The 25,096-nt window shown below is 37.9% G+C and overlaps 1 protein-coding gene across 1 annotated transcript in view; it reads left to right on the top strand.

Annotated features, from left to right (window-relative positions):
• The window catches only part of prkx (protein kinase X-linked), a 49,315-nt gene that overhangs the window by 5,790 nt on the left and 18,429 nt on the right, over window positions 1–25,096 (top strand). Inside the window, exons 2-4 of the mRNA XM_088914600.1 lie at window positions 11,379–11,547; window positions 12,988–13,251; window positions 18,054–18,173. Coding sequence (XP_088770726.1) covers window positions 11,379–11,547; window positions 12,988–13,251; window positions 18,054–18,173 — 553 coding nt within the window. The remainder of the gene's footprint in view (window positions 1–11,378; window positions 11,548–12,987; window positions 13,252–18,053; window positions 18,174–25,096) is intronic.

The raw sequence follows: 25,096 nt of genomic DNA, 5'->3' as shown, positions 1-25,096 counted from the left end.
AGCTCAATATGCAGTTGATGAGCTGTAGGCAAATGTAGAATTTTAGGAGCTGTTTCAGTCATTACATTACACTCTCCATTATGAACCATAAAGCACATATGTCCACATTTTTGGAGTCGGTCTTAGGCACACTGAGGAGCAGTATGGTGGTCTTTGAGAAGCAAAGCAGTGTTTATTTTGTTAACGTTATTATATTGCTGTAACGTGGCATTTCTATCTTCCTAAAGAATTCTATACAAATCATGTTCTGTATTGTAACAAGAGGTCATTATGCACTTTTCTGCTTGTCATGCTGTGAAATTGAATAGACCTCCAGTTCTAGCCTGGTGTGCTAGGTAAACATCAATCAGTGCTTCTTTGGAATTGTTGAACACAGCCTGAGTTCTTGTAAATATTTTATGACTTTGGTAGCATTTCTATGACTGTGGTCTATGTGTGTGCCTTTTGTGTCAGTGATTATGGGTAAAGAAAAAGACTGAGTTTTTTTTTTAATGCGAAGGATCCACTGTAGTTGAGTAGCTCCACATTGAGCCTGTTCTTAAAAGCATGACGTTGTGCTTGACTGAAGTTTATGAGTGCAGTAGGCTATTTGTGGCTCTGTTAAAAGGAACAGAGCAATCTTTTGCAGCAATTCCATCTACCTCTACTGTGCCAAGGAAAAATATTCCCATCTAACCAAGACAGACGAGTGGATGGGATTGATTTTGATTTGTTTTCAATTTTCCTGATGTTTGCGGTAGAAAAGAATAACTAATGAATACCCCAAAGATAAAGTGCTATAACCATTATTTGTGTTTTCCCCTCAAGGAACTGTATATACAAGTGCTATTCTCCTGATGTTTGTCTTGATGAGATAAATGTTAGACTTCTGAATTAGGAAAATGTAAAAACATAATTTAGTTGGAACAAGGAAGCCATACCCTGTCTTTGAGGATTGGAATCCTGCAGTTAGTACAGAATTTTTTTAATTCAAACGTTTTACAACTTACAAAATAATTTGATTTTGCATCCAGATAATTCAGTGAGTGCTAAGATCAGAGGTGGAAATGTAAATGATCTGACCCCGTGACTTTAAAGGTAACACACTCCTGATTTGCATTGTAAATGTCATACATTTTTAAACTCCAGTGTAGGACCCTAAGCAACCTGTTGTATATGTAGTGTATCTGCTTTCAGTTTAATGTTAGCAGAACTGTTATCCAACATATGAATTTTATGTTTAACCTATTGTATATTGTGCTGCTAAGTGCGTAACTGCACGTGTGCATGCCATTGTATCTAATTGACGTAAATGATCTTCTTCATAGGGACACAATTAATAGATACAGGGAGAGTAAAAGCAGTGGTGGATTATCACAGCTCTAAACCACACAAGAAGAAAAAAGTGGCTGTCATGTAATGCTGATAGAATGATATGCGTTTTACATACTATATGCAAAAGCATGTAGGTTCTTTAGATTTAAAGGTTATTGGTTATTCTTTCTTTGTTATGTCTTCCTCAAACAGCTTGCAGCAATGGTTCCAGAGAGTGTAATAATGCTGTTTCGATTACATTGTAACCACTTGGGAGATGCTCACTGAAGATCCATCTGTTCCTCTCTCTGTCATAATGTCTGGACAGAGATTTTTTTTTTACAGATATGCAGGAAGAAAAAATATCTTGCATTTCTTCAGCACATTAGATTAAGCCTGTTACTGTACTCGCGGTTCAAACAGCTTCTTTGCTGTTCTTTCAGGTTATATTCAGGTTATACTTGTTTCCGTTTCTCAGAGCCCTGCGGAACAAAGCACTGTATGGCTGCAGTACAGATTGCAGCAATATTACTTTAGGATGTCATCAGTATGCAGAATTTAATTCCACTTTGTGGCAGGGAAGTATACAAAAAATTCCCATGTAGTTTTCATTTTAGTAATAAGTTAAAATATTAATACCCAGCAATGTTTTTGCATTTGCCTCTTTAAGCTCCCTGTGTACAGTATGAATTTCTTGTGAAATCCTAGAGCCCTTTTCTGTCATTTGCTTGCTTTTCGAAACGTTTTCAAACAAATCTTCGACCTTAGTCTCACTATTTTTGAATCAGTCTGAAATATTTTTCTTAAAAATGATGTTTTCATCGAGACTGCAGCATGACTGTGGATGAGTATTCTGTATTTCTAGAAATATTTGCAAGCCTATAGATCCTACATTCTATAAACTATATTTAAACATTTGAGGCTTGATGTTGTTTTATTGGGCTTATTACAAAGTATTGCTTTTTTTGTTAAAAAAAAACAACTAAATTCCATTTCTTTGTCATTCCTTAGATTGTTACCCTGCAGGTTCTGCTTTCAGTCAATATGGACTGGGCATCTCTGCCATTTCCGTCCTAGTCCTGTAACGTATGCAAATTTCCAAATAAAACACTGCTTTCAGTCCTTGGTCTTGGTCTTGGGTTTCTTGCATCCACTTAAAAAGACGCTTCTTCCCGTGGAAAATTACATTTCATGCCATGTCACGGTTCAGAAAATGATCCCTAATAAGACTTGCAAGGAAATCTAATTTGCTCAATCTTTTGTAGGCTCATAAGAGATTTACTGCCCATTACAAATCAGTTAAGCTCTTATCTGGATGCTTTTATTCTTTTAATTGTCACTTAAAAATGATAAGGAAAGAACTCATTTCCTTAAGCTTTACAGCTTCTTGATTCTCTATTGTATGATGGAACTTTATTTTACTGTAAGTCCCAAGAGTCACAGATGAAGCAAAAATAATGTGATCAAAAACCTAAAAGCCATCATTCCAAGGGTAGTCAAAGCCATTTTAAATATTTATTTTGAAAAATCTCTGTACTTTTGCCTTGCTGCTTTAATGTGGTGTGTATAGGCCAGGATTGCCTTTCAGAGGCACAGTGTCTTTAAGCTAATGGATCTGTGGAAAGTGCTCTGCTTTCCTGTGTGTACCTCATAAAAATGTGGTTACCAAAAATTATAAATGCACTGCTTGGCAACATAAAGCTCTGTCTTCTGCAGTGAGAATTGCTGTATGTTGTTGAGAAGTGCGTTAATTAAATATCCCTGATCAAATGTTTTATTTTCTGAAACTTAGCACTTTTGCTCACAAACCCATTCACTCTGCTCATTGTGGCTATAGGGCTACAGTACGTTTCTTCAACATGTATTGAGAACTGTGACTGCCATTGGCTTAGGAGACTGTACCGAGCATGGCAGAAGGGAGCAAAATCTTTTTTCTAATGCCACAAGTATAATATGAGTTGTGCACAGACTTCATATATCCATTGTGATTTTTTTATCACCCAAAACTAGGGCTTCACCCCTATGGTAGGGGAAAGCCTATCAAAAGGACGCTCTTTGCTGCAGTCCTAGGCACTTTTGGATTGGTAATAAGTAACACTTCTGTGCCCCATCACAAGTGGCTGAACTGGTGCTCATCTTTTCTAAGAGCCATGAATACAATGAACTGTGGATGTAATTAGAAGAAAAGAACACTGCATAGTTTTTTTTCAGCAGCAGCAGCTTTGTTAAAAGAGGAGAAATCAGTCCTTCCTTTCAGCCTCATTCAGTCAGTAAAACCAGTTGTGTAAATGAGCTGTTTGTCTTATTGTGGGGGGTTATACCACTATCCAGCTACTAAATTGTGGCTTTTAAAGAAACCTTTGTTGCTTGATCAGAACCTTAAGGGAAAACCACTCACATTTGGATATGGACATAAGTCTGTGTCCTTCTAGTCATAGTTTTCAGAAGACCCAAAAAATGTTAAAATATCTGTTGATGCTTTAATCAAACATCTTAATGATATTTAAAAGCTTGTTTTGTTTCTGCTCATCAGCCCTTTGGTGTGTAGTATATTATTGGCTGAGACACATCTTTGCTTTGTGTGAGGTAGTGAGCCTCACATGGACCTGAATTATACATCCCCAGCCTCGTACTGCTTTGGCTCCCCAGGAGGCTGACTCTTCATTCCACTGCCTTACTTACTGTAATTACACTATGTCACTTGTGATTACTAGGGACTCTTCATCACCTGTAGGGCTGGGTATAGCTGGACAGATCTTGGTGTCTCTAGCACTTGCTTTGTTGTGCTTCTTGGAAATCGTACTTCAAATCATAGTCAGCAACATATGACCTTTATGATTCTCCTGGCATGTTCTGTACACATTCTTAAGAGATGTTATAATTAGTATTGTCATATGCATGGTAAATTGCTACATATCAGGTTGTGCCCTTATACTGGTGCATTAATCATTGCTGTTGGAATGGATTTTATATTTATTTAGAATGGAACTACATTAGGTTTCTTTGAATTTTGTCGTTTTGTTCAGTGTAAAGGCAGCTTGAGCAAAAATGAGCTTGGACAGTTGCATTTCTTGAATTTGTACATTTGAATATCAAGCACATACTGTAAAAGGTGGCACAGTCTGTATTTGCAAGGGTGTTCAGATGTGTGTTACTGATGATACTGTACTGAGCACCTTCTGAGTATGGAGACCAATTCGAATATAAAGAACTGAGCACAGAAATCCTTTAAAGAAAATTGGGACACACAGATCTGCTGAGTTATACGTTCCCCTTCTCTGGTCTCAATAGACTTTATCGTGAGTTAGATTTCATTGACCTATGTAGTTGTTTCAAGCACAATGTGATGAATCACTGAAACTGTACCTATAGAACAGGATGCACTGTAAAATGAAATTGAAATGAAAACTAGCAAAGATTGATCCACTTTGCAGAGAAGAACCTGTTGTGTTGTACAGCAGAAGCTGAAGACATTTGTGGAGTTAATTTGTCAATACAGTGTTAGGCCTGCAGAATGTGATGCTGAAAACCTCAGAGATTGCAGTTCTAATTTAATTAAACACATACATTTATAATCACCCATTTATAATGTACCATTTAAACTGCAATGTCATGTTTTTACATCATAATCTGGGTTAATACGTTGTTTTTAGTTATTGCCTGACAAATTACTCATATTTCTATTAGTTTTAAGATACTGATGCTCAGATGTTAGAGTCTGAAAGCACTGTATAAATGACTCAGGATACACTTTTGTGTGACAGAGGGCCTTATATGAGGTGAAGTTATTGTTACGAAGGAAATTGTTCCAGTCAGAACAATGCAGGAGTTACCAGTACTGCAGGTATTTTTGTGTTGACCTTGGATCGTTCTGTTGCCAAGGGATAAATAAATGAATTTTCCACAGTTCCAGGACTTCAGGTGCAACCCCTACAGCATGTCCTCTTCAAACATGCTGTATAGCTGCTGTTTCATGTAATAAAGACTTCTTGACAGTTACCTGCTTTTCTATATCCTGGTGAGGCTGTTGTTTTTTGTGGTTAATGCTTTAATTCCTTCACGGAATGAATGTTGTGCTGTTTTGCAGTGTTTCAGCAAGTGATAGGATTTGCCTGTCACCTGTTTCCATAGTTTCTGTTTTCATCTGAAACCTAAAAAAAGACCTTTGTTTCAACAAATACTGGAAATTGTACCACTTCTAGTACATCTTGCATATTTTGTCTGAAAGTATAGCAGGGTACTGTAAATATAGGTTTCCTTCCAGTATAGGAAATTGCAGAAGGAGGCCAAGAGTTGTTGTATAAGAGCACAAACCTAAAAATAATTAATTACATGCTAGCTAATGGCCTGATAAGTTGAAAAGTTAATGTTAGAAAACAAAAATATTTCCTTTTTTAGAAACTAATAATCCCCAACTTTCCTTGTTCCCTGTAGTGTGTATTGGTCAAGTGTGATGCCCTGTTACTCCATTTAATCTTCCTGGTATCACGGTACCGGTGTATAGTACAGCAGTTCTGAAACGTTTACCTAGGTTTGCTAACGTTTCTCTGTGTATTGAGTAACAAGCTTCATAAATAATTCTCTCCTCTCTCTTCCCAGTGGGATACCAAGTAGAGAACGATTGTAGTATTGTGTTACACTGAGGTATAGTCAGACTGACAGAACTCTGTTGGACCCTTACAAGTGTTTATTACTGTAACTAGGAAACCCTCACTCAGCTTGAGGGATTCACAAAGCATTTAATGATCCAGAGTGCTCTGGTGGTACTCACCTGGCCACTGCACTAAAGTAATGAACTGCTTTAAAATGTAAATAGTGTGTGAATGTCTGAAAGATTGGAATGGTTTAATAAAATGTATCATCTGCTGAGGCAAAATATCTCAATTCCATCTATGGCTTGTGCTAGCAAACAGTTGATCAGTTCTTCATTAGCTTAATAGATGGCAAGCTAGTTAGTATAGTCTGTTAAGTTGAATTTGAATTTTAAAAGTCATATTAAATCACCAATTTATTTTTTTTTTACTTTTAATTCCAAATTACCTCCTCCACATCTCCCTCCACACCTCACATTGTGGGGAAAAAAGTACAAACAAACCTCTGTCTGAGGAGAACTGAAAAAAAAATAACACAGGTGTCCTTTAAGACAATTATTTTTTTACCTGTATTTTGCAAAGCCTTCATTTTTTGTCACACTTTCAATAATGTCATACTAGTATGATCTCTAATGTAAATTCCTTAATTGTAGGTGAAATACTGGATGTTTGTATTCTTGAACTGTAGCTCCAAAAATGCTAATAAGATAAAATCACTTTATTAGCCATATACAATTTCTTGGATTAGGAATTTGTCTTTTCGCATACCCCAGCTTGCTCTCCATGAGACACACAGGCACACAGACAGGGAGAGAAGCTTGGGGTCAGGGTGCAGGGTCAGCCATTTATACGGCACCCCTGGAGCAGTTGGGGTTAAGGGCCTTGCTCAGGGGCACAACGGTGTAGGATTCCTCTGCCGGCCTTGGGATTTGAACCAGCAACCTTCCAGCCACAGGCACAGATCTTTAGCCACAGTGCCACCCTTCCGCCCTATTCTCTCCCTAGCAGTAGGGTGCTGTAATCTCATGGAGGTTTATATAGAAGCTTTCGATTAAAAAATACATCCAAAAATGAGATCTTTTGTTAAGAAGTGCTAATCAAATAATTCAGGTGGTAATTAATATATGACTATATCTTTTCAAATATGAAGAGTACTCTGCAAAATGTGCTCTGTAGTAGGAGCTAATGAATCATACAAGGTGGTAAAGGAGAAAGCAGATGATAAGATATCTTCATTGTATATCAACAAGATTAATTGAGTACATAGAGCTCGTAAAAGGATATAAGGGATGGTGCAGGAACAGAAAACCACAGAATAACGCTGTCTTCTGAAGCATGTATTGAAAGAAAAGAGGAATCATGCACTATGCAGCAGAGCTGTGCGACATGACTAATGCGACTCTACAGTGTGAGACAAATTACTTTTCTCTAAAACGTACAAAGCAGGGAGAACTGCTTTACTTTTCACCACAAAAAAAACTTTTTCAGTCTTAAAAGAGATGGCCAAGAGCAAAACAGCTGTACTGTTTTGCCTCCAATGAATCATTTTAAATTGTTTCTCTTGGGAATAGCGGGGTGTTTTGATGCGTTATTTCTTTTATATTCTTTACCGTATGGAGATAAGTGATGCACAGGATACCACTGTTTTTTGTCTCTTCATCTGGACGGCTGATAGATTTCATAATGCTTCGTGTCTGTTTTTCATGCAGAAATGGTGTCTGAAAATGACAGAAATGTAATAGATTGTAGAAGGGGTTACAAATGAGAGGAAAGCTTATAACCCATCTAGTCCGTTTGGGCGTTAGCAGTTAATTGACCCCAGGATCTTATCCAGCTGTTTGCTTGAAAGAGCAACAGCATGGCTGAATAGCTTGTTCCACACTCCTACAACCCCTGCCTTCCATGAAGTTTCCACTTATGTCCTGTGGTTCATGTTTTACTCTTCAATTGGAAGAGGTCCACAGGGTTGACTTTGTAAATGCCTTTGAGATTATTGAGTACTTGTATCAGGTGTAACATAATTTATTTAAGATACTTTAGGGCAAATACAGTAGCTGCCAGGGGCTGTATGTTTGTCCCTTGCGTTCCTTGGGACATATGCTGTGCAAAGACAAAGTCAAGTGAAAGAAGTTTTCTTCCTGGCGAAAGGACTGTTCTGCAGTATTTTTCACAGGGTGACCTTCACATTGTGCAAACAGGAGAGAGCTACTCTCACCGTGATCGCGTTCCTGCACTGCGGCATGTGACTAGTCAAAGGTTTAAATCTCCTGAGATGTCAAGGCAAATAAAGTACTCTTTTGTTTTTCTAACATACATCTTGTGGCTTGTAAAATCACACTGTAAGCTTGAACTAAACCTCATGCAGTAGGTCTTGTTTTTAAGGGGATGCCTGTAGATACTTGCATAATATCTGTGTTTTATTGTCTTATACATCACATTAACAAGCAGTTATTGGAACGTCGCTTTGATTTAATATGTAGAATATAAATGGAGAATCCTTTAAGGATGCTTCCTACACAAACGTGCTGTTTAATACGATAAGTGCCACCTGCTTTTACTAAGCCATGCAAATGATTATATTATACTATTGTGAGCTGCCCATGGCCTGGATATTAACATGGAAGTTAACAAAGGGATTAATCTGGATAGGAAAATATTGAATATGTCTGCAACTCCTGCGTTTGTGGCAACAGACTTGCAGATTATCCGGTTGTCATTCCGTAGCCTGTGTGATTGTTAAATCGAGTATGCCGACCACATACATTAATACACAGTTTATATGTGAGCAGTTTTTGACAACAATAAATTTGCTGGCCATGCATAAGCATTTGTTTTCTATATAAATTCTTTTAACCTTTTGTATACATTTAGGCTTTTTGTTTGAACAAAATCCTTGTAGACCGAAGGGTATCCTGACTTAATATTCTTAATAACCTGACTTAATATACAGTACCTTAATATTCCTTGTTCTATACTTTAAACATGGTAAATCTGAATTTTCCAGGTCCATAGCAATTCCAGATTTGTTAGATTTGTTTTTCTGTGTAAGCATTCCAATTAAAAATTAATATCAGTTTCATTTGAGGTAAATAATGCTTGTCAAAAACTGACCTGTTTAAAATGTATGTGGATATACCTTCAGAAAACTCTTGCTTTAGCACACACATAAGCAATTATAAGTACTGAAAGAAAATGCTTAACCTAAATACATTTGAATAGCTTCTAAGAACTTTTGTGGTAGGTGAATTGGTTTATAATATATTACTCTATTACTAGGCAATGTATTAGACTCAAAACTATAACTGAGTTAAGTTTAACTGAGTGCATTTGATATATCTGTATAGAAATTTAAATGTATTCATATAAATATACTGTACACCAGCATCTATTTTAGTGTCTTCTTGCAGGATGAGCCTTTTAGTTTAATTTAATATTCTTACTAAACCTTCCTTTGTTTTCTGTTTTTGAATACCATGGAAACTTGGCTTCATGGTGGAGCACCTGTAAAACAACATACCTTTCATTTGCAAAGGACTTTACTAATTACACTCTTTTGGAATTTTAAAGCACACGGCTGTGTTGACTGGAGTTTATTTTACTACCCATCGAGCCCACGTCAGTGTTCTGTCTTTTTCTTATACTTAAAAAAACCCAAGACCCAATAGGAAGTGTTTGTGTTAATGATACTGGGTACTTCAGAATTGTTGCCTAAACCTGGGTGTTGTCTTTTTCTTTACCGATAGCTGTGTTGCTATGGTAGTGTGGTAATCTACAAATACGTTACGTTTCAAACATGATTAGAAACTGTGTCAGTTTCCTGAAATGAGTAAGAACAAGCCCAATGTCTGTTGCTGCTATACTTTTATTTATGTCTGCTATATTGGTTTGTTTGATTATGATGAAACTGTACTTAGATCATACACTGTATGAGTGTTCTTCTTTCACAAAGGTAAATGAATCCAGAATATGTGCAACACCTCTTTGTTACATTACAAGTCTTATAGGACTGCCTTACTCATCTGATCAGATAAGTGTTGAAATGAATGACTTTAGTTATTGTGTTCATTTCTTTCTTTGTTCAAGTTTGTTTCAAGAGTAAGTTAATTTAATCTGGCTTGCCAGGGAACCACTGGGAAGTTTTTACGCTTCAGGTACTGCGGAAACACTAGCATGTGGGAAATGTATGTATTATACAGTGTTTCAGAATATTTGGGAGATTGATAATTACACCTCTTTTGATTCCTTCTCCCTCAGAGGCGCTGGTAGTGATGGCCTAAGATGTCTTAGAAACCCCTCCCAAAAATGTGACATTCACACAGCACATACAGTACATGCCCACACTGACCAGTCACTTCCCTAACACACAGAGGTATGACAGGGCTCTGCAAGCAACGAAATCCCACTGTCCTTGACTGAAGACCCCCAACAAGAGTTTTTTTTTCCAAAATGTTTTGTACACAGCAGACTAACAACATGCAGTAACTTCAGGGGAGAAGCAGACCTCACATTGTAATGTGAAGAACACCTAATCTTTGTAAGACAAGGCAACTCATTGTTCAAGCAACATCACAGTACAGTGAAAGCAATTGTAGTCTGTGCATCTGTATGTGAGCTGCATGTGTAGGGCACGCTTCAGATTGCTGTGTTTGGGGAAAAAAGAACAGAATGCAGCCTTCGCTCAGTAGCCATATTAACTTAGGGAAAGAAAAATGAATGCTCATTCGAAGTAAAGGTATGCCCCTATTCTCTAGTAATCTTGTGTACAATTGCATAAGGTGTACAGTAGCTGTAATCTATACTGCATTGAAACTGGCACACTACATTACTCAGGCAGCTGTGACAGTTCTGCGCTGTCTCTTGACTACTACCCTTCTGATGGTTTGGAGCTGTCATAACCTGTCTATGTGAAAGGGTTTATACATCCAGGCCAGTGCTCTCATGCAGTCTTATTCATACTGGTGTGGCAACACTGCTGTGTGGCTCACAGCCTGGCAGTCATGGGATCTTAGCAACCCAGCAGTCATTTTTTCGTATTTCTGGTGTTACCTGATGATTACGATGAGCCGCGTAATCATCACAAAAGTCAATAAGAACACAAGATTAAGGCGTTGCAATTGAATACCTTCATACGAATGAAGACAAAAATGCTGCCACAAGCTCCACCTGCTGCAGAACATTCTATGGGCATCTGAAACATGCACATCTGTAACCAAGATCATCTAATGGATGTATGGACAGGGAACAGTTGAACACACTGATTTTTTTTATTTTTACCCCTCACAGGTTGTTTTTAAACAAGTACATTATGACTTTTAAAGTGCTATCAGCGTTACAGGTTTTAAATCACATTACCTTTCACGTCTTTCAGTTATCGCTGTTGCAGCAGTTTTCTCTTGACCAGTTTCATTAAATAACTGATAATGTGTGCGATTGCAGCTCATGCTATTATAGTTTGCGCATACAGAATCTATTGCTGTTTTTTTTTTCCACCAGGCACTGGAACGTTTGGCCGCGTTTTTCTAGTGAAAGACAAAATCACTAGGGGGTACTTTGCACTGAAAGCGATGAAGATCCCTGACGTCATCCGACTGAAGCAGGAGCAGCACGTGCACAATGAGAAGGCAGTGCTCGCTGAGGTTAATCATCCTTTCCTTATCAGGCTGTAAGTGTCTGACGTGGTGACTGCGGGCTGCTTGCTTTATCACACATGGAGTGAAGAGGCTTTAGGATCTGAAAACAAGGCTATGGCATAAATGTGAAAAGAATGATTCACTCCCTGTTTGATATAGTTCTGAATGTTTTTTTGAAAATGAGGTGATGATGGAGGTTGATGATTAGGATAATTTTTCTCTTTCGTACAGGAGTTGCACTGTAATCTGTGTCATTTCTCCACTAAGCATACTTCAGGTTTTTCTTCTGTAGGACTCTGATGAGAAGTTTGCCTTGTTTTTTTTTAAATTTGAGTGTTAGACTGGATGAAACACTCAAGACCCCTGATGAGCAAAGCAACAGATCTCTGTGATCTTTTCAAAGTGATCCAAAGATCTCATCCCGCTGTTTCTTGAAGAAAGCCAGCGTATCAGCTCCAACAATATGGCTGTGTAGCATGTTCCACACTCCCACCACTCTGTGTAAAATATTTCTCCCATTCACAGTTCTTAGTGCACTTCGTCATAGCTTCTGCTTGTGTCTTACTGTATGCCCCTTTGTGTTTCACTCTTGATTCTGATGGATTTGGGGAAATTGCTTGTGTATTACTAGTACCAAATTCATTATTATCATGGAGATGTTTTTTTAATTTTTAATGGTGACACACGGAAGCAGACATTAAACAAAAACAGCTTGTGGCCCCTCTATTTCATGGTAGAAAGTTGGGATCCCATAATCCTACACAAGATACTGACCGCGAATGGGGGGAAAAAAAGCTGTGTGGCCTGCTCAGCAGACTGGCAGTCAGAAATATGCTTAAAAGAAAATACAATTTTTGGCTTAAACTTTGTTATTTCAAATTATAGAATGTTTGTTAAATTATACAATAGTTAATGATAATGTTCTCTTTTCCTGGTGTCTACAGATTCTGAGAACCTGTTCTCTGCAGTATGTCATTAGTATGTCACTAGCTTATTCAAAATGTTACACTTTGCATGCATTATATATTATGATGTACCAAAAAACTAGTATAAAGTCACAGGGCCAATTTTGTCAGTAAGACAATAAAGTCACAGTTGCAATTTTGGCTTTAGTAACTGTGAGCTTTTTTAAGAATAAAGTAGAATTTTATTTTGTATAATTATATTTTATCATAGAATTCTGGACAGGAGTTATGATTTATTAAAAATCATAACTTCCGCCTACAACAGATAACATCTCCTGTACTTCCAATTAGGATAAAGCAAAATCACTTTCTCTGTGAATGAAAAGCAAAGGTATCTGTTGCATTCTAAACTAAAACTATTTCCAAAAAACTTTTAGCTGTGGAAAATTGTTTAGACTTTTAACATTTGATTTCTTTTATGAAGTTAATGAACATTCAATCTCAATCTGGAATTTCGGCATCTAATATACATCTTTTTCATCTGATGCTTTGTTGTTGATTTCACAGTTTCTGGACTCATCATGATGACCGATTTCTGTACATGTTAATGGACTATGTGCCTGGAGGTGAACTCTTCAGCTATTTGCGCAATATGGGCCGATTCAACAACAGCACAGGACTGTTTTATTCTGCAGAAATCATTTGTGCGATAGAGTACCTGCACTCCAAGGAGATAGTTTACAGAGACTTGAAACCTGAAAATATATTGCTGGACAGAGAAGGCCATATGAAACTCACAGACTTTGGATTTGCTAAAAAGCTTGTTGACAGGTATGTACAAGTATATCAAGCATATTATATACTGTATACAGGAACAAGTAATAGGTTTATTCCATGCTGAAAAGAGAAGAAAACACAATGTTTCGGCTCCACAGAGTGTTTTCTTTCTTCTCTTTTCAGCATGGAATAAACCTATTACTTCTTCCTTTGCAGCCTACACATGCTGACTCAGCTACCCACCTGACATATATATATATACAATAAGTATAGCTATATTACGGTTTTGTAATGGGTATATCCCATTTAAGCATTTTAATCGTTACGGGACAAAAAAGACTGTCGACTTTATAGGATATTATAATGCAAAACAAAACCTTGAGTCTGATTTTTCTTGTGAATCTTTCCTCCTGCTCTTTCAGTGTTTTGATTTCCTGTTATGTGTGAAGCGATATAATATAGCACATCCACCTCAGACACTTACATATACATCTGTAAAAAAATGACTTTAATGATCAAGCAGTTACTGCAGCAAATTCCCATTTCTGGGAACTAGATTGTTCAGACCATAATAGCCATACCTTTTTTGGTCCACACGCTTGGTAAAACACCATCACATATTTGCTTGTTAATTAAGTATCTAGCTCCTGGGGTGGTAGTGTGACAGTAACAACCATTGTGTCCAGGAATATAATTAAAAAGATAAACAGAAGTCAATCTTTCCTTTAGGTGGGTAGCTGCGTCAGCATGCGTAGGCTGCAAAGGAACAAGTAATAGGTTTATTCCATGCTGAAAAAAAGAAGAAAGAGAACACAACGTTTCGGCCGTGGAGCCTTCTTCAGGTGTGAGAGAGACAGGGCAGTAGGCAAAGGTAAAGTAGCGGGAGAACAAAGGTTGGGAGGGAGGAGGAGTGAGAGGCGGGAGCAGGGGACAGAAAGAGAGGCCAATCAAGAGGTGTGAAGTCAGAATGGGTGCAGAGAGGTGTGAAATGAGACCACCGAAACTAAAATTATTCTGCAGCTAGGATCACACCTTCTCCCTTCCCTTAACGACAGACAACTGTTCTTTTAAATTTTCTCCATTCATTGGTAGTTTCATTTCACACCTCTCTGCACCCATTCTGACTTCACACCTCTTGATTGGCCTCTCTTTCTGTCCCCTGCTCCCGCCTCTCACTCCTCCTCCCTCCCAACCTTTGTTCTCCCGCTACTTTACCTTTGCCTACTGCCCTGTCTCTCTCACACCTGAAGAAGGCTCCACGGCCGAAACGTTGTGTTCTCTTTCTTCTTTTTTTCAGCATGGAATAAACCTATTACTTGTTCCTTTGCAATCTTTCCTTTATACCCTGTGGCTGAGCTGAAAACAGAACAAATTCCTCTGTTATTTTTTAATTATTGCTATAAGAACTAACTTGTACTTACATTTCAGCAGAATCATTATTTTTGGCATTATATGCATGTCAAAGCAAAAGAGGATTTATGCAAAATGTCTTTAAATCACTATGTATGTACTATTACATCTAAACTTTTAAACAGCTCAAATGGCGATGTACATGGTATTTATGTTTTGCTTTCTCTTTGAATTGGTTTTAAAATTGCTGTAGTAGTGTTCAAGGGATTGTTTCTCCTGTATCTAAATGGAGGTTGGTGAGTCAGCAGCCATTCTAACATCTTAAATCATGTCATTTCTCAGTGCATACATTAGTGAAAACTATTTACATCATTGAAAGGCAATAAAATGCGTAACCATAGTCAGAAAGCAACTCTACAACATTTAATAGCTCCTGGTTTTCGTTATGATGGTGTCCTTCTATTACATGTGTGTTCACACCGCCATCTAGTGGATATCAAAGTATTTTCTTGGACTGTAGAGAGTTTTCAAAGAAGATGCTTTATAAGCCCACAAAACAATGGTAATACTGCTCTTCAACATCATTGACTCAAAGATGTTTTATTATAAGTTGATTCTGCTTAAAAATGTAATTTTATGTTCACTAATGTAAAAAATGTAGATAAACGTGAGTTGTAGGGAAACACTATAGTTTATGAATTTGCTATATCTCAGCTTTTGCCAAAGCAGGTCTGTAAGGCTTCAGTGTTAGAAAGTAAGAGGTAAAGGTTAAAATGTCTTTGTGTTGTAGGAATACTGTTATCAGATTTGAATGCACTGTACACGTACCTTGTGCCACAACCTCCTTATTCTGCAATAAAAGCTAATATGCAACACTGAAGAAAATAATATGGCATCACATGAACACAAATAAAACGGACTGCAGGGAGACATGAATTCATTAAATGACATGGGGACCTTTAGTGAACACAGTCATCTCCTCCTTGCTTAATTCCCTCCTTGTATCTCACAGCAGGAAGTGAGGCTTGTGCTCTTTTCCTATTGTTTGAATAATGTGTTTTGTTGTCAGCTTGCTTTGAGACAGAGAAATAAACTCAGCACTCAGCTGTGATTCTCTTATTTCTCTGAAACTGTAGAGAAAGATGTATTGCATTTATTCATTTTTCCAGCTAGGTATGCAGGTAACCATGGGTTGTACTATATAACCATGTAAATATACAGTAGTTCCATGTTAAAAGACTGTAAAAAGGTATAATTTAAGGTTGTATTTAATATACTGTACCTAAATTACCTTATGATTTTTTTTTGGCTTTAAATGTTGGTATTTAGTCAAATTTGCAGCATCTGTGCTGTATATTTGGTTAGCAAAGAAATCTCCTAACATATGTCATTGCGTATGTGGTGTTTTATGAAGCACTCTGCCTCCTGTTGAGATTTCACTCCTGTTTTCGTGGAATATTTTTCTTGATGTTTAGGTTTTTAAAAGTACAGTACACAAGAGAAGCACATACTGCCATACACTCAGAAGACCAGGAGAGACAGGTATACCTGAGGCTCACAATAGGATATGTGAGGCTGATAAATGGAGTAAGATCTGATTCTGAATCTCATTTTTTTGCAATTGAAGCACCTCTGTAAGATCCCTAATCTAGTGGACATTCCAAAGAGGGTAGAACCTGCTTACAATAACATAAAAGCTTTCCCTCACGTAATATCCTTGCAAAGACCTGAACATCAAACTGCATATTAATTAGATAACATCTTCAGATAGAATTTTTAAAGAATAAAAAACATGTAAAGGGGGTTAGTGTTAGTTGACATCCTAGAGGACAATACAGGAAACTAAAGGATGAATAAAATAAAAAAACATGAACACAGACAACTTAAGTTTTATAGCAGTATCTATCGACAGAGCTGTATCTCACGAGTTAAAGATCATTACAAAACTTCCATTTGGCGTTTTACCAATCACAGTTAGAGAAGGCAAAGAGGGGGGAGATGATGTGCTAAAAGAGGATGAGTACTGACACTAATGTGAAATCAAGTCATGTCTGGTATTTATGCTGCATGTTTAACTCCTGTGACCAACTCCCCCGCTCGCAGTATAGATTATCTCCGTCACAGTGTCAGACAAGGATTGCGAAAAGAAAGACAGGAAAGAGGCTGTGTGAGGAGAATCTGTAGCTGGTGTTTAAAATAAGAGGGTAAAGTGTGGCTCAGATTGACAAAGGCATGCTGTGTGTTCCCTTTGCCCTTACTGACTGATGAGCATAAAAGTTCTAAAGTAAGACCTCTGGTGGCTCTTAATGATCCCCTCAGAGTTAGAGGCCATGAAAACAGCAGGACTTCATTGAAGAACAGGAGGAAGCCTCCTTCTGTAATGTTAGAGAACATACAGAAAGTGAAGCACATTGATTACAGGGAGTATACTAAAGATCTTTGCATTAACTCAGACCATATGTATTGAGGCCTTGATGGATTCACTTTAAAAAAGCACATTAAAGTGGTGGACTTTTCTGGCTGTGAGGTTCTGCTTCAAATTTCACTTCCACAATATGAGAACATATTAAAGGATGGTCTTTAAAGTCTCTTTTTACACAAAGACTGGAAACTCACGTCTCTCAGCAGTGCTCAAATGGCTTTGGCAGACGACCTGTTGAAGCTGATTTTTATCTTTTAAAAAGGACTTTTGCTAAAAAGTTCTCAAAGAGTCCTGAAGCAGCAGCTCCTGCCAGCTGTTCCTCCATCATCACTCACAGGACAGTGCACTCACCATGGTAACAGTCATGATAGACCAAGTACAGTAATTAACACAGCTCTGCAGAGCGCTCTGTGGAAGCAGCAGGTTTTTAACATTTATGTCTTAATGATGGCAGCACAGTGAGATTTATTATTCAGTCAACTACTGAGAGGTGCAGAGCTTCGTAAAACATGTAAGACGTGCAACTTAATGGCTTTAATAGTAGAGGCTGTACGAAAATTGAGCAAACTGCATGGCATTAATTTTAAGGGATGGCCAGAAGTTCAGGTGTTTTTGTCACCTTAGGCAGCCTTCAGGATTTTTATAACTAGGATTCAGAATCCCTTCTACATCTTTATCAGCTTTGAGTTATATACCTTGGTAGCCTGCATTTAAGTGACAATAAATTTTGTTCTTTTTTTCTGTATTTACAGTATAAGAACATTTTCATCTGTCCTCAAAGAACAGCTGCTGTAACCTTCCAGCTCATCTAAGAACATATAAACACGAGCCATTCAGCCCATCTAGCTCTTCTGATAGTAGTTTATTGATCTGAAGTTCTCTATCAGCTATGTGTTGAAAGGAGCCACGGTATCGACTTCAACAACCCGGCTGGTTAACTTGTTCCATCCCCCTGTAACCCTTTGGGTAAAGGAATGAAATGTGTTTTTGGGGGTTGTCCACAAGGTTTTGCCATGACCCCTCCCCTGAACCGACAGCGTTATTAGTCCTCTTCTGACAGGGACCGTTTTCGTTGTTTTTGCAGGACCTGGACCCTCTGTGGGACTCCAGAATACCTGGCTCCAGAGGTGATTCAGAGTAAAGGTCACGGCAGAGCAGTGGACTGGTGGGCTTTGGGAGTGCTGATTTTCGAGATGCTCTCCGGGTAAGTTCTAGTCCGTTTGTGCAGTTACCCTACTGGCCAGAGCCATGGTTTCGAACAGAAAAGTTCATTGGTGGGGACACTAAAATTAAGCAAATGCCAAACCAAAAAAGTGCATTTTTACAGAGCCTGCAGTGTGTGGCTTAGCTTTTTTTTATTTTTAACAATTGGTCTTTCTACTGTTGGCCTCAGTGCTGCAGAGCAGTAAAGATTCCATTTTGGAAATGTAAGAAGAATTATAAATGAATTTTGCAGATCACCCTTCAACATCCCAAACAAAATGCCTTGCAATGTGCTGTATTCATTTATAGCTGGAGTGCAGTACAGGAGTCCCAGATGATGTTGAGATGGCAGGAAACCATCCAGACTGGGCTTATAAACACATTGCATGCTGGCAGGGTGTCCGGCAAAGGAAGACTATCCACTAGCAGCACAGCTCACACAACAACATTCAGCAGGCATCTGGTGATGTCTAAGGATAGCATTTAGGATTAACAGCACTCTGAGACATCACAGTGAGACATGCGTCATGTTGTGAGGGATATGGTATACTTTTATAGAACTGTAAAGTGCTGTATTTCCAGAATTCAAGTTGTTTGTCGTTCTGTAAACGTTTTTGAAGATTTCTGTTTAACACAACATTTAACATACAATATCAACATACAGAAGTTATTGATTCCAACATTCGGCACTTTTCACCAGAAGAAACCAAGGTCATGATATATACAGTGGTGTGAAAAAGTGTTTGCCCCCTTCCTGATTTCTTATTTTTTTGCATGTTTGTCACACTGAAATGTTTCAGATAATCAAACAAATTGAAATATTAGACAAAGATAACACAAGTAAACACAAAATGCAGTTTTTAAATGAAGGTTTTTATTATTAAGGGAAAAAAAAAATCCAAACCTACATGGCCCTGTGTGAAAAAGTGATTGCCCCCCCTGTTAAAACATAAATCAACTGTGGTTTATCACATCTTTGGAAAGCTGAGTTCAATTTCTCTAGCCACACCCAGGCCTGATTACTGCCACACCTGTTCTCAATCAAGAAATCACTTAAATAGGACCTGCCTGACAAAGTGAAGTAGACCAAAAGATCCTCAAAAGCTAGACATCATGCTGCGATCCAAAGAAATTCAGGAACAAATGAGAAACAGAGTAATTGAGATTTATCAGTCTGGAAAAGGTTATAAAGCCATTTCTAAAGCTTTGGGTCTCCAGTGAACCACAGTGAGAGCCATTATCCACAAATGGCGAAAACATGGAACAGTGGTGAACCTTCCCAGGAGTGGCCGGCCGACCAAAATTACCCCAAGAGCGCAGCGACGACTCATCCAAGAGGTCAGAAAAAACCCCACAACTACATCCAAAGAACTGCAGGCTTCACTTGCCTCAGTTAAGGTCAGTGTTCATGACTCCACCATAAGAAAGAGACTGGGCAAAAATGGCCTGCATGGCAGAGTTCCAAGACAAAAACCACTGCTGAGCAAAAAGAACATAAAGGCTCGTCTCAGATTTGCCAGAAAACATCTTGATGATCCCCAAGACTTTTGGGAAAATACTCTGTGGACTGACGAGACAAAAGTTGAACTTTTTGGAAGGTGTGTGTCCCATTACATCTGGCGTAAAAGTAACACAGCATTTCAGAAAAGGAACATCATACCAACAGTAAAATATGGTGGTGGTAGTGTGATGGTCTGGGGCTGTTTTGCTGCTTCAGGACCTGGAAGACTTGCTGTGGTAAATGGAACCATGAATTCTGCTGTCTACCAAAAAATCCTGAAGGAGAATGTCCGGCCATCTGTTCGTGACCTCAAGCTGAAGCGCACTTGGGTTCTGCAGCAGGACAATGATCCAAAACACACCAGCAAGTCCACCTCTGAATGGCTTAAGAAAAACAAAATGAAGACTTTGGAGTGGCCTAGTCAAAGTTCTGACCTGAATCCGATTGAGATGTTGTGGCATGACCTTAAAAAAAGCGGTTAAGGCTCGAAAACCCTCCAATGTGGCTGAATTACAACAATTCTGCAAAGATGAGTGGGCCAGAATTCCTCCACAGTGCTGTAAAAGACTCATTGCCAGTTATCGCAAACGCTTGATTGCAGTTGTTGCTGCTAAGGGTGGCCCAACCAGTTATTAAGTTTAGGGGGCAATCACTTTTTCATCACAGGGCCATGTAGGTTTGGATTTTTTTTTTCCCTTAATAATAAAAACCTTCATTTAAAAACTGCATTTTGTGTTTACTTGTGTTATCTTTGTCTAATATTTCAATTTGTTTGATGATGTGAAACATTTCAGTGTGACAAACATGCAAAAAAATAAGAAATCGGGAAGGGGGCAAACACTTTTTCACACCACTGTATACCTGTACATTCTCATATTTAATGAATGATTGGTTCATGAATAATTTGTAATTTCATATGCAAATTATTTCAAATAAGAATGTAAATTTCACTGTAACAGAACCATTTGCACAGCTTAGATCAAAGAAGGCACTGTTTCACTACCAGAATTGCTCCAATCAGCATTGATCAATTTACATTACTGACTGAGATAAGTTGGATCTCAACTTGAATGGTATTTCATGCTCTGATGATCCTGTTCCAGTAGGTTAAGGTTGCCTTTGAAGTGCATAATACTGACCATTGATGTCATAGAAATGCCAATATCTTATTTCAGAACAGGAAAGCACATTTAGTCTAATGCACATTGATCACAGTCTTGCATTGTGAGGAGCCTGTCTGTAGGTGCTGTTGGATTTAATTATGCCTCCAGCAACCACTGCTATGACATAACTAAGCATTAGAACGAAACTGTTTTCCCAGTGTTGCTTGTACATACTTGTGCACAGATGAAATGCCCATTCCTGTTGGGTTTAATAAAATATTTTAACCATAAATCTCAAACAAAATAGCAGCAAATGGGAACAAAAACTACACATAAAAAGTATAGTGTTTTCAGTGCAGTGATGTTACACTCAGTTTAAAACCCAGTCATATTTTTGGCTTAAAGTCTGTTCATCATGACACTTCAACCTCCATACTGGATGGTGGGAACCAATTCAACGGCCAAGGTCAAATCGGCATGTACAGATGGGGTAGAGGCTCCACAGTTGTTTCTGCTGCCACCCCACTTCTCGTTCTCGGAGAAAAAAGTATTTTATGTATCTGCTTTCAAATTGACCTCTAAGCAGCCTGCAAACATGCAGATCATGTTCACGCAGACAGCAAGCTACTGTCATTCTGCAGATGGACGAGTTGTTGCCCATTCCTGGGCAGGTGTGGTGTCCATTATAGAGTCAGTTTTCTAGTGTCTCCAGACTAGGCTACTGTCTGCTTAAGCAGACAGCATCTCATGCCTGGGGGAGTTTCTCTCACAGATGGGGCACTTTCAATTTTGCTGATAGAGAAATCTTCACTACTGAGGTTGGGCATGGTAATCCTCTTTACTTTTGAGCTTGGTGTTTTGTGGTTCCAAAACGCTTTGTTCACAGTTTAAAAAGTAACAGCATTTATTAATAGTTATTGAAGGCCGTTATATAATATGCGTTTGTACAGACTTGCTGTTCACACAATCCTGTGGTGCAATACTAAACCGGCCCAGTTTATATTACCAGTCTGAACCCATGTTCTGCTTATTGTTTTCCATCTGTTTTTCAGGCTTTTGTCCCCAATAATCAGATTTAAATGCAAGTTTATTTAGATAAACAAATATTATTAGTTTTATATCAATAGGTCATTGGGGACATGAGGTTATTTACATTTTAAATAGTGAAATGATAGGTCTGTACATATTATTATTTCTACCCTTTTAAATTAGCTTTTTAATAAATTATGTGGAGCATGAAAAATTGTTCTTCTTCTGATCTCTTTTTTAATGCAAGGTGAAACTCTCAGAGAGCTCCCTTACTGTGTCTGAGCCCTGAAAAATAATAGCACTGAGAAGGAGAAAACATTAAACAGACATACTTGTGATAAGACAAGGGCCTGAGCTCCTTGATACACACCTTGGGTTAATAATGGTCTTGAAAAAGAAATATCAATGAGAATAATTCATTTGAAAAACGGAAAGCTTATATGTTGAGGTTTCTTGTCAAATTGATCCTGTTGACTGAATAAAGGAGAAAATCCCATCGATGGCATTTAAAAGTATTAAAACTTTAAAGTATACTTATAACAGTAGCTATATCACTCTGCAACCCGTAACTGTCAATCCCTTGAAGATAAGCAGGTGTGAGCCAGGTCAGTTCCTGGATGGGAGACATCCTAGGAAATCTAAGGTTGCTGCTGGAAGTGGTGTTAGAGGGGCCAGTAGGGGGCGCTCACCCTGCGGTATGTATGGGTTTTAATGCCCCAGTATAGTGGTGGGGACAATATATTGTAAAAGAAAAAGGTACCATCCGTTGGATGAGATATAAAACTGAGGTCCTGACTCTCTGTGGTCATTAGAAATCCTAGGGCGTTTCTCGAAAAGAGTAAGGGTTGTAACCCCAGTGTCCTGGCCCAACTTCTCCCCAGCCTTCACCAATAATGGCCTCCCAATAATCCCATATATGAATTGGCTTCATTACTGTGTTCTCCTCCCCACTGATAGCTGATGTCATCCAGGTGGGGTACACCTCATTACAGTCCTCATTACCTGTAAAGTGCTTTGAGTGGAGTGTCCGGAAAAGCACTATATAAGTTTAAGGAATTATAATTATTCATTTTATTTCCTAGAAGTGCATTATTTTATTATTAAAGGCATTGTTTTTTCTGATTTGTACACAAAGGATGTCAGAGCTGTGTATCTCTGTGTTCTCTTCAAGCAGGTGAGGTTGAGATGCTTCCTTTTTGATTCATTTTCCTTGAAAGTTCTTTATAGAAAACAAACTGTTCTTTTTTAATGTTATAAACCAGAATACATAGCTTTAAATTGTTCATGTGAAAAGCCTTCAACATATAGGTGATTTATTTGAAAAGTGGTCACTTCAGATACAAAACCGTGCTTCATATAAACTACACTGCTTTAAAAACTCAACTGCATCGAAGAATAAATGGAAGGCAGAACGTTATTTTTTCATTTCTGTTAAGGTGTGTGTGTGTAAGGCAATAAAATTGTATAATTGGTTCATTCTTATCTTTCTGATACCAAATGCTGTTAATTCACTGAAAAGCTTAACACAGACTTGACAGTTGTTTCCAAAACAATCAAAAATATTCAGTTAAGATGGAGGGGAAATTGGGTGACCACTAGAGGGCAGAATTGCTTACTGTAAACTTAAACTTGATCACTAGGGTCCTTTGAACTTATTTGTAACTTTTGCCTCAAAAGAGTAACCTAATTTTCGCTACTGGCACTCTAATTTACTGAACAGCTGTGTAATCCTTCTAAATTTGGCATTGCTTCATTGGTTTGTTTAAAAATTCATGTTTTTCTAAGAATAAAGAATAAAATTCCCTAAACTTTTTTTTCTTTAAAATAAAGTATAGGATTCTGTTTTCTACAAAAAAAAACAACGAATTTCTATGCATTTCCACCTCCTGAGTGCCGCTTTCCCCCCCTTGGCACACATACTATGTTAATTTCTATAAAACTAATTCACTGGAACCGACTGGAGTATTATCTGTAATGTGAGGAATGAATAGAAGATTACACATATTTCTATCATGAATAGAAATCTTGTGTAGAAATGATGGATTTCAGGTTAGTTTTCATTTTTGATCATTTGAAGTATGAATACTGATATATGAATATATATGAATGTAATGCCAGAAAAAGCATAAAAGAGCCTCCCTCCTCATACTGTACCACACGCACAAAACAAAATTGGTTACGGATGTTTTGGGAAAAACACATCCTAATCATAACATAGAGCCAGAGGTAATTGTTTTGGGACTGTATTTTATTGCTCAGGGATAAAGAGTTGTTATGGGTATAAAACCTATTTTTCATTTCCTACATTTCATTTGTTTTTTGCATAACTAGCAGTCCCAGTGGGGAGAGAGTTTTAAGGTTCAGATATAGCTAACTCTAATTTGTGCTTAAGCCCACATTATGGATCTGTGTGGAAGATAATGCTTCCCTACCTCCAAACCCAGCAATTCTGTGTGCTGTGTTCCTTAAACCACATTTGAATACATTCAATAAAGCATAACGGAATAATGACTAAGTCAAATTATTGCCATTGGAAGGCTGTATTGATTAGGTCCGACCTTTTACTGGAGTATTAATTTTATTTTTCTGCTAATTAATTGAAAATGGGGGTTTTGCTGTTGGCCACACATGCAGATCTGCTGGTGAATTTACACTCCGACACATCCTCGGATGTTTCGATTATTTAAAGGTTTAACAGTTTAAAAAGCCAACTCTTAAAATAAATACACACAATGAGTAATTCTACTGGGTAAACATTTATCATCTTAATGTCATATTGCTATCAGAAACAGGAGGAAAGAGAACAAACCTAATCTTAACCGGGCCTCTGCAATTAGATGATTCAATATAAAGGTACTGTAGTCAAAGGAAGTACAGTGCAGTTAGCAGTCTAGGGGAGATCTTGACCTCTCATTTTAAATGGCATTTCTTTCCATCCATGGTGAAAGCTGATCACTTAACTAAATGATCAGGGGATTATATCAGAAGTGTTCTATATCTTAAAGCTATGAAGAAAGCATAAATATATTCTTCGCCAGTTACCTTTCACGAGATGTGTCTGAATATTGCGTCTCTATGTACTGTAGCTTTTTCTGTTTGTTCTTCTCATTTTTGTCTCCCTTAAAGCCCATCACTGAAATGGTTTATTACTGTAACAAAGAAACAAGAAACATTCACATAAAATGTAATTGCACTGGGAGGAACAAAAAGATTGTTCCAGTAAATGAATTTGCCTAGTATAGAAATAGTATTGCAGGTCTTTGCGCTGTACTTAGTCATATTATTTATTGT

This window comes from Atractosteus spatula, chromosome 4 (assembly GCF_055471065.1).
Source record: "Atractosteus spatula isolate fAtrSpa1 chromosome 4, fAtrSpa1.hap1, whole genome shotgun sequence".
Lineage (NCBI taxonomy): Eukaryota > Metazoa > Chordata > Actinopteri > Semionotiformes > Lepisosteidae > Atractosteus > Atractosteus spatula.
Note: the sequence above shows the minus strand (reverse complement) of the source record. Positions and strands in the feature narration are given on the sequence as shown.